This window comes from Papaver somniferum, chromosome 7, assembly GCF_003573695.1.
Source record: "Papaver somniferum cultivar HN1 chromosome 7, ASM357369v1, whole genome shotgun sequence".
Classification (NCBI taxonomy): domain Eukaryota; kingdom Viridiplantae; phylum Streptophyta; class Magnoliopsida; order Ranunculales; family Papaveraceae; genus Papaver; species Papaver somniferum.
In genome coordinates this window covers 5,373,138-5,383,786 of record NC_039364.1, presented here as the reverse complement: position 1 = coordinate 5,383,786, position 10,649 = coordinate 5,373,138, and the positions used below count along the sequence as shown (strand labels likewise).

The 10,649-nt window shown below is 37.5% G+C and overlaps 1 protein-coding gene across 1 annotated transcript; it reads left to right on the top strand.

The window, feature by feature from the left end:
* Positions 1–7,271: 7,271 nt before the first annotated feature.
* LOC113293956 (F-box/kelch-repeat protein At3g06240-like) lies at positions 7,272–8,147 on the top strand. Its single transcript, XM_026542398.1, has one exon. The coding sequence runs from the start codon at positions 7,272–7,274 to the stop codon at positions 8,145–8,147; it is 876 nt and encodes a 291-aa protein (XP_026398183.1).
* Positions 8,148–10,649: the final 2,502 nt, after the last annotated feature.

Genomic DNA, 10,649 nt, shown 5'->3' with positions numbered 1-10,649 from the left:
CCAAAAGACTCACCAAAAGAAAATTCTGAAAATCAGTAGAGCTATCAGAATTGATATTTCACAAAAGACTCACCACATGAAGCGTTTAGACTCTCAGAAAAAATGTATTCTTTGGAACCTCATCAGCGGCTTAATTCAAAAACTAGGTAGCCAGTCCTCTAAGACAGTTCATACCACCTCTCGACTACAGTTGTACTATCCTTTCCAGCGGCCGCCATGGTAAACAATCTTCCGAGATTGGAAACCTTATGGACTCCTTGGTGTTTCGATTGTAATAATAAATACTGTCTGAATTTCTTGATCGTAAAAATATTAGATTCATCCCCGTAAGAGCTTCAATTGAAAGATTTAGTTTCCTATCCCAGTGGAGAGGCATATGAATAATCTCCTCATTCCACTTAATGTTACCATCTGCATCTTCATGAAATGTCCATAGAGAAATTTCGAGTTCATGTATCCAATGTAATACCGCTATGCGTCCATCAATTTCTGTTAGCACAACTATCTTTTTCTAATTGACGAAAGAAGGAATTGGAATGACTCTGAACTTTTCAGTTACCATATCAAATCTCATCAATAGTCCTTGTTCACTTTCGCGAATCTCATCAATAGTCCTTGTTCACTTTCGCGTCTCCATCGAAACCGCCAGTATAAACAACCATTTACATAAAAAGGATATCGATCATCATCAATTGCACTTATACTGTAATGGCAACTGCAAGATGAAACTTAGATTATATAAAGACAACTCTCTTTATTGATGCTTAGAAAATCTCTCAAAACTAAACACAAGCACTAATCTTGCTCATATGATCAACCACAACTTTGGTGATCATATATATATAGAACTATGAATTCCTTTTCCTAGTCCTATTACCTTATTACATGTCTTTCCTTTTCTTAGAACTAGATGACTTCTAATTCCCTTAGGATTACATCAATTTCCTAATCTAGTCCTAGCCAGCTTGTTAGTGACTTCTATGTTGAAGTTTAACCAACATTCTCCCCGTTAAGCTTCAACCTTACCCGTGACATATCTTGTACTCCAATCAGTTGTCTCATTTCTTCAAACTTGATCCGAGCTAATGCCTTTGTCAATATATCTGCTTTCTTATCAGTTCCTGGTATGTGTTCTACGTTAATGACCTCCTTCTCGATGCATTATCGTATGAAATAATACCTTTTGTGAATGTCTTTCGTCTTCCCATGAAACACTGGATTTTTAGTGAGTGCAATTGCAGACTTATTATCAATCTAGATGAGAACTTTTTCAGGTTCTCTTCCTTTGATTTTACCCAACAGTTCTTGAAGCCATATTGATTGTTTAGCTGCTTCTGTTGCAGCCATAAACTGAGCTTCACAGGATGAGAGGGCTACAATGTCCTGCTTCTGTGAACACCATGTAATAGGTGCTTCACCTAGATAAAATATATGACCAGTTGTACCTTTTCCATCATCTTGGTCAATATTATGACTGCTGTCATTATACCCAACAATTCCTTTTGATCCTCCTCGGCCATACTTCAATCCACAGCTGATTGTTCCTCTTAGATATCTCAATATCTGCTTTATTACATCACCATGAGACTTGCGTGGACTTTGAATATAACGACTAGCTACTCCCACTGAGAAATCCAAGTCTGGTCTTGTGTGTAACAAGTATCTAAGGCATCCAACATTTCTTCTATAACTAGTTGGATCAATCTCAGCTTCTTCTTGTGCCTTTGAAACTTTAAGTCCAAACTCCATTGGTATCTTAGTTGGATTACAAGTTTCAAGTCTTGCTTCTTTCAGAATTCTCCTTGCATAGGCTTCTTGTTTAATCTGAATCCCACCTACTCCTTGATGGACTTCTATGCCAAGGTAATAAGTGAGTTTTCCGAGGTCTGACATCTCAAACTTTGATGACATTTCTCTCTTGAACTCATTGATCACCTTAAGGGAGTTGCCAGTCAAAAATAGATCATTTACATAGACTGCAATCACAAGAAGCGTTCCCTTTTCTTCTCTTCTATATACTAATGTTTCTTTAGAGCACTTAACAAATCTGATTTCTCTTAAGATTTGATCTAACTTTGTATTCCAGGCTCGAGGAGCTTGTCTTAGACCATATAGAGCTTTTGATAACTTATAAACCTTATGCTCTTGTCCTTTTATTTCAAAACCTTCTGGTTGTTCAACATACACATCTTCTCGCAATTCACCATGTAAGAATGCTGTCTTAACGTCTAAGTGGTGAATTTCCCATGAGTTTGATGTTGCCTCTGCAATTAATAAGCGTATTGTTTCAATTCTAGAAACTTGTGCAAAAACTTCATCAAAATCTATGCATGATTCTTGAACGTATCCCTTAGCTACAAGTCTTGCCTTATATTTGTTGACAGTACCATCGGCATTCCGTTTTATTTTGAAGATCCACTTAAGACCAATCACTTTTACCCCACCTGGCTTATCAACTAGAAACAAAGTCTTGTTTCTGTTGATTGAAATAATTTCTTCTCTACATGCTTGTGTCCATTTAGTCGAGACCTTTGCTTCCTGAAAATTCCTTGGTTCATCATTAACAGAAAGTAGCATAATCTCACATTCTTCTGCATCTTGAAGAACATAATCCTCCAGAAACTGTGGCTTTTGTATCTGTCTTGTTGATTTTCGCAGTGGAATGGGTTGAGTTATTTCATCGATCTCCTCCTCTTCTTCTTCTTATTCTTCTTCTTCTTCTACTTCTTCGTTATTCTAAGTGTTTTCATTATTCTCTTTTTCTTCTTGATTAACATCATTGTTTCCATTGGTATTGATGATTATGGGTCCTTCGCCTTCATCAATTACTTGACCCCATCTCATGTGAAACATTCCTGGATTCCTACTTGGTCCATCATTAGTTTATTTCCGGTTCCAGTTTGCTTTTTCATCGAATACCACATCTCGACTCAGTATCACTCATTTCGTTGTTGGATTGAATAATCTGTAAGCTTTGGATCCAGGCTCAATTCCTAGATTCACAAGAGTCTGAGATCGATCATCCAGTTTCTTAAGAGTTGCAGAATCAACTTTTGTGTACGCTTTCCAACCAAACACTCTTAAATGATCTATGTTTGGTTTTCTCTTTCGCAAAATTTCATATGGAGTCATGTCTTTCAGAGCTTTCGTAGGTATCCTGTTTATTAGGTATGTGGAGTGTCGTACAACTTCTCCCCATAGATAATTAGGTACATGCATAGCCTTTAAAGAACTTCTTGTGATCTTCATTAGAGTCATGTTTCTCCTCTCCACCACTCTGTTTTGTTGTGGTAGCCCTCGAACCATCATGTTCTGAGACATAGTTTTTAAGGTTCTGAAACTTATGTGTCCTAACCTTGCGTGCCACTTTCGTGTATGATCTTCCAGTCTCATATTCATACACAGTGGCCTTCCAATCATGAGACTTATCTTGTAGAGTCTATTCTGTGAGCGTGAGACTCTAACTAAAAGTCTTCCACTTGGGTCATGAACTGTTAGATAATCTTGTCGCATTCTAACATCACATCCAACTTCTGTAGCTTGTCCTAAACTTAGAATGTTGCTTTGTAAGTTTGGGATGAAGTAGATGTTTGTGAAATATGATTGATCCTTTCCCTTCAATTTCTACAGAAGATCCATCCCCAAACTTCACTTGTCCTTTGATTTTCTCATTGAGTTCAGAAAAATAGTGTCTCTTACCAGTCATGTGATTGCTGGCTCCATTATCTAAATACCAAATTCCTTCTTCTCCATCCTTTGATTCGTAGTTCTTTGGTATTAGTTTCCCTTCGTTTAAGAATACAACTTCGTGCATGAAAAGAGATGTATTTGCTTCCCTTGTTTCATTCTTGTTTGCTTCTTCCATATTTTGTATTCTTTCAGGGCATATAGAGGAGAAGTGTCGTGGTTTATCACATCTGTAACAAATAATGTTTGATCTATCCTTCTTTTCTTTCCCTTGGTTTTGATCATTCTGACTTGTTGTTCTATCTTGTGAGTTAAACCTTCCTCCCCTTCCTCGGCCTATGTTTACTCTACCACCTCTTCCACGACCTCTTCCTCTTGTCGCAGAGTTTTGTTGGTAAGAGTTTGTGTACAAGAGTTTTCCTTGAGTTTCTCCATTATTTTCTTCATCAAGGATTCTCTCTTCATATGCTTTTAATCTTCCAATTATATCTTCATAACTAGTCTTCTTTAAATCTAAGACTTGTTCGAGAGAAGCTATGATATGAATATACTTGGATCTTGGTAAAATATTGAGAAACTTCTTTACCAGTTTATCTTCATCAATGGATTTTCCAAGTGACGCTGCTTTTGAGGATATCTCTGATAGCTTTCCTGCAAAGCTATCAATAGTATCAGTGTCTTTCATCTTCACTCTTTCAAATTAAGGTTTGCAGACGGGCTTCTTTAACTCGATCAGCTCCGAGATTACGTTCCTTTATTGCATCCCAATTTTTCTTTGAAGTTTCCTGTTCACCAACTTGTAGAACAAGACATTCTGGTATTGCTTGAAAGAGTAATCCAATGGCAACATTGTTTTTGTCTGGGTCCAATGTACCCGGATCAATTGTTTCCCAAACTTTGTAAATTTTCATCAGTACCTTCATTCTCATGACCCATACTGTGTAGTTTATGGCGTTGAGGATTGGAACTTGTATTGATGGTGGCGTGAAATCTTTTGTACGTATGATGGTGCTCTCGTCTCCCATGGCTCGGTGTAGACAAGCTCTGATACCAATTAATGGCAACTGCAAGATGAAACTTAGCTTATATAAAGACAACTCTCTTTATTGATGTTTAGAAAATCTCTCAAAACTAAACACAAGCTCTAATCTTTCTCATATGATCAACCACAACTTTGGTGATCATATATATATAGAACTATGAATTCCTTTTCCTAATCCTATTACCTTATTACATGTCTTTCCTTTTCTTAGAACTAGATGACTTCTAATTCCCTTAGGATTACATCAATTTCCTAATCTTGTTCTAACCAGCTTGTTAGTGACTTCTATGTTGAAGTTTAACCAACATACTGATAGGTGGAATTGCATCAATTCTTCTCCATGTATTTTTGCCAACAGTAAATATTTTAACAACTTTCTTTGAACCACATTTATTACTTGATATCCAGATGACTTTATTCTCACCACTCTGCGGATTACATCCAAAACCAATGTTGCCATATTTCCTCCGTACTGTCGGAGTGTCGGTTTAGTTTCAACCCAAGGTGATCTTTCTCCGGTGATAGAATTATATATTGCAAATGCGTCATGCCATTTGGTAATACGTAGCAAACCATTCACAGTTTGTCTTGGTAATAAATGATAAGGTAATAAGGTAGCATAATCAAATACTTGTTGATACTTACTAATCCTCTATCAGGTGAACCAATTTTTAATTCGACAGTCCCTTCTGGTGATTTGCTAAAAGAACGTTCATTAGGGTCTATAATTTTCATAGACAGTAATAGTCTGTGATGACTGGTATCAGTTCCTTCACGATGTAATATATCTTTCAAGTATGTCCATCGCATATCTAGCTCTCTACGCTGTTCCTCTTCATTCTTTTTCTTCCACAAGTAATTGGTCGAAAACACCCATTTACGCCACCTTCTGTCTATCTCCTCTTTCTCCCTAATATCCCACTTCTGAGGCGTTGTTGCCGTAACTTTGGACCCATCTTTCAGTAACTTCTCCTAACCACAAGCGACCGATTCGTCTTTATGACCTCTTCTTTCTTCTATTAAACTGCTAAAGCAGCGATGAACCCTTATTTCTTCCATGAATCGAATTTTAGGAGAAGGCTTCATCATAATTACTCTCATCGCCATTGTTCCCTCCTATCTCTGTCTTTGTCGAGAACCCTAATAATAGAGTATTACTTAACAGAACCCTAAAGAAAAAAACGCTTGATAGGCTTCGGTCGGCTAACCCTCTCAGATCCGAAATAAGTAGTTTATTAGCTGTCCTCCACTATAAAAGGGATAAAAAGCCATTGTAAAGAGAGAGACGCCTTTTTTAAGAGTTTTGGTGGGAAATTTCGGAGAGAGTTAATTTGTTCTCTAAGTTAGGGTTTTCTAATATTCCATTTGTATTTGTTCTAACGTTTAATACAAAGATTTAGTGATTTGCATTACCATGCCTTAGATTTTACAAGCAAGATCATTAGGGTGTAGGTTGTAGGATTATCTGCAACTACAGAATATTTGTGAAAAAAGTAGTCAATCTTCCCTAGAAATCCGAGTCTCGGATATAAAGGTCCAGCTTAGAGAAAGGTGAGTTTGCTGGATTTAAATCGTCAAACACTTGCCAACAGTTAGTACAGTGGCGGAACCAAAGGTGGGCTAGACCTTGCTCTAACCCCCCTAAAATTCCTTAAACTCCTTAGCAGCCCTTCGTTTCCTTAAAATTTTATGTGCAATCCACTGTTTTTTATAATTTAGTCCACCACATTTATAGAAAAATATAATTTAGTCCCCCCTAATACAAAAACTGGCTCCGCCACTGACAGTTACAATGAGCTCCAGAAGTTAGTCTTACGGCTATCCGATTCTACCATTCAAGAGTCCAGACTCGTGGAATTATCGGAAGAAACTATAACCACGCACCAGCCCCACCATCGAGGGGACGAGAGATGCGTCCGAAGTCCGAACTGCAAGGAATTAGATAAGACCAGGCTTATGATTGAGAAAAGAGAGAGGAGTAGATCGACCTCTCTAATAAGACAAGATCGGATATGGGTCATCCAGTGCATCCAGCCATTTCTAGGCTAGGCTGCTGGGTTCCTGCTGGCTGGGGAGTACTAACCAAAGTTCCACCGATCTGAATGATTCATTATGAGTTTTATGACCATCGGATACATGAGAGACACTTTCGTCGACCGAAGATTATTTAGGGTTTTTTTATTAGGGTTCTGTTAATCAAGACTACATTTTTAGGGTTCTCAACAGAGAGAGAAAGGAGGGAACAATGGAGATGAGAGTAATTATGATGAAGATTTCTCCTAAAATTCGATTCGTAGAAGGATTAAGGTTTCCTCGCTGCTATAGCAGTGTAGTAGAAGACAAAAGAGATCATAATAACTAATCGGTGGCTTGTGATTTGGAGAAGTTACTGAAACATGGGTACAAAGTTACGGCAACAACGCGTCAGAAGGGGAATATTGGGGAGAAAGAGGAGATAGATCGGAGGTGGCGTAAATGGGTATTTTCGACATATGACTTGTGGAAGGAAAAGAATGAAGAGGAACAGCGGAGAGAGCTAGAAATGCGGTGGACTTGCTTGAAAGATTTACTGTATCGTGAAGGAATTGATACCAGTCATCGTAGGCTATTACTTTCTATGAATATTATAGTCCCTGATGAACCTTCTTTTAGCAAATCACCGGACGGAATTGTCGAATTCCAAATTGCTTCACCTAATAGAGGATTAGTAAGTATTAACAGATTAATATTTGATTATGCTACTTACTTACTACCTTATTATGTATTACCAAGACAAACTGTGAGTGGTTTGCTATGTTTTACAAAACGGCATGACGCATTTGCGATATATAACCCTATCACCGGAGAAAGATCACCTTGGATTGAAGCTAAACGGACACTAAGGAGGAAATATAGCAGCATTGGTTTTGGATTTAATCCGCAGAGTGGTGAGCATAAAGTCATCTGGATATCAAGTAATAAATGTGGTTCAAAGCAAGTTGTGAAAATCTTTACTGTTGGCAAAAATACATGGAGAAGCATTGATGCAATTACACCTATCAGTATAAGTCAAATTGGTGATGATCAATATCCTTTTCATGTAAATGGTTGTTTATACTGGCGGTTTCGATGGAGACGCGAAAGTGAACAAGAACTATTGATGAGATTTGATATGGTAACTGAAAAGTTCAGAGTCATTCCAATTCCTACTTTCTTCATTGAGAAAAAGATACTAACTGTTGAGCTAACAGAAATTGATGGACGCATAGCTGTATTACATTGGATACATGAATTCGAAATTTCTCTATGGACATTTCATGAAGATGCAGATGGTAACATTAAGTGGAGTGAGGAGATTATTTGTATGCCTCTCCACTGGGATAAGAAACTAGATCTTTCAATTGAAGCTCTATGGGGGACAAATCTAATTTTTCTATGATCAAGAAATTCAGATAGTATTTTTTATTACAATCGAAACACCAAGGAGTCCATGGGGAGCGCTGGAAAGGATAGTACAACTGCAGTCGAGAGGGGGTATGAACTGTCTAAGACGACTGGCTACCTAGTTTTTGAATAAAGCCGCTGATGGGGTATTACATGAAGTGCAGCCGAGGAACCTGGAATACTGAATGTTTGAGTCTACAGGACAAGTTTGCAAACACTTATTATAAAAACAGTAACCAACATAAAAACATATGAAATGGATATTTAAGGCTGCTTTGATTTCTTCACGGAGGATCCCGGTCCGTGAGTCTCATATCCTTCCTAATTGCTTCCGACACCAAATTTCTTAGTAGGGTGCATGTGCATCTATGATAAATTAACTGGATGGATATTCATGACTGACCCTAAATAATTAAGATGGTAAATCATGGGTAAAAGGTTTTGTACATTTCTAAGTTCCATAATGGTAGTCTATCAAGAGCTTGTGCCAATTGTGTATTCTATTAAATCATGGATCTCGTTTTGGTATTATTCTCGTTTTGTGTATTCCTATGAACTCAACAAAATATGATTCCGTACTATATATTAGGATACCAAGAAAGCATATTATCATGCATGTCATTCCGTGTTCAGTCAAGCTTATGGTTCATCGAACTGACACACATATTTTGATAAACACATATAGCATGAGAAAAATTATACTACCATATCATATACGTAAAAATGGAGTTCAAATAGAAAATTAATGAAAAAACTTGAACCGTGATTCTATATAGGAAATCGTAGATCGATTGGTACTAAACACAAGCCAATAATTAAGGTTTGCAAGAACAGAGCTTCCAAGGGCAAAGTCTTCGGGCTTTACCTCATTCATACTATCTGACTGAACCAAATCGGCATGCATATATATGCATTACAAGACCTAATACCATATGAAAAGCATTGTACAAACCAAAAAGGTTGGTAAGATATAAAATGTAGAAACGACCAACTGTAGATTTCCGTGCACAATTTTCATATCCTCACCCGAAGATTCATTGTCCTCAGTTTCAATTGCGTCAGGAGTAGAGTTCAAATCCTTGTCAGCATCAAATCCTACCTTATTATTTACACGGGCATAAGTACCCGAGTTAAGTGAAACTAGGCTTTCTGGATAACTACTTGCATCAGTGAGGCATAAATTACTTAAAATCTTGGCTTCTCTGAAACTTGAGTGCTTTGGGTCATATATAACTAACTTTTTACCATTATTTAGTAGAATTTGATCATTCTTGAAAGACCACATAAGCCTAGAAGGAAATTTACTCATTATACTTTCATGGCCAATGATATAACGTCGGGTCCAAGATTCTTGAAATCCATAATCTATCATCATCCAAACTTCAAAACAAACATGCGAAACCGTTACGAGTAGACAAAGGCACCCTTCCAAAACGTCAAGGTTTATTGAAGAGCACTTCGTCTTTAAGAGTTCTTTTGGAAGTTGCAATTCGTCAAATTTCTCATTGCTCATATCAAAAGAAATTATTAACTTGGGTGAGTTTTTTGCACGGACTTCGCGAAACCAGTGAAAAGCTCCGTGTATTGTCTTGTACTCTTTAGTAGCTGGATTAAATAAACAAAAGAACTGGTCATTGTGGTCAAGTTGATGTGCCCATCTACCATTCTGTATAAATAGGTTATAAGCAAACTCTACCATTACGCGAACCCAAGAATCGCATATTTAAATAGCCATCATTAAATGGGTTATTCACCATTTGAACAGTTTCACTTTATGTATTGTACATGTTATTCTTTCTTAAACGGTTCAACACCGTTTGTGTCTTACTCTGGCGTGGAGCTCATAGGTGAACTTTCCTGTGTATGGATCCTTGAAAGAGTGGTCGGTAGAGTCCAAGCAGTTAGGAATAGTCGGTGACAAGTCTGAGCTAAGTATCACTGAGAGGATCATGTACCTAGCTGCTTCAGGAACTGATGGCCTCAAAAATTAAATTTTACCATCTTGATGTCATTCGGAAAATGATGCTGAGGGTGGGTTGGAACCATGCATCTCCAGTTATCACCTGTGAGGGGCGCAGAAAAGCTTCACTTGAATATGCAAGCATAGTTGTAAACAGTTTGTGCGTTGACTATTCATCACCTTGGATAAACACCTTTGCAACTTAATGTGTCATATGTTCTGATATGCAGTCAGCACTGCGAATGGAGAGCGGAACAATTAGCTAAGAAGCGTGGATAGGAGAAGATTTAATAAATATGTAAAGGGTGGTGAAACCCCCTGTAGTCATCTCAGTCAGGGAAGCGTTCCAGGAAAAGGTATGTATTAATTCAGTATCCTTTTTATGCTCATAGTCTAATAATTCACTGTTTACCTTAAAACTATCTAACTTGAATTCCCTGGTTTTGACTTGTTACTAGACAATCATGTTAACTAAATAAAACCATATTAATTCAGTATCCTTTTTATGCTCGTACTAATTTATCTGTAAAGGTATTT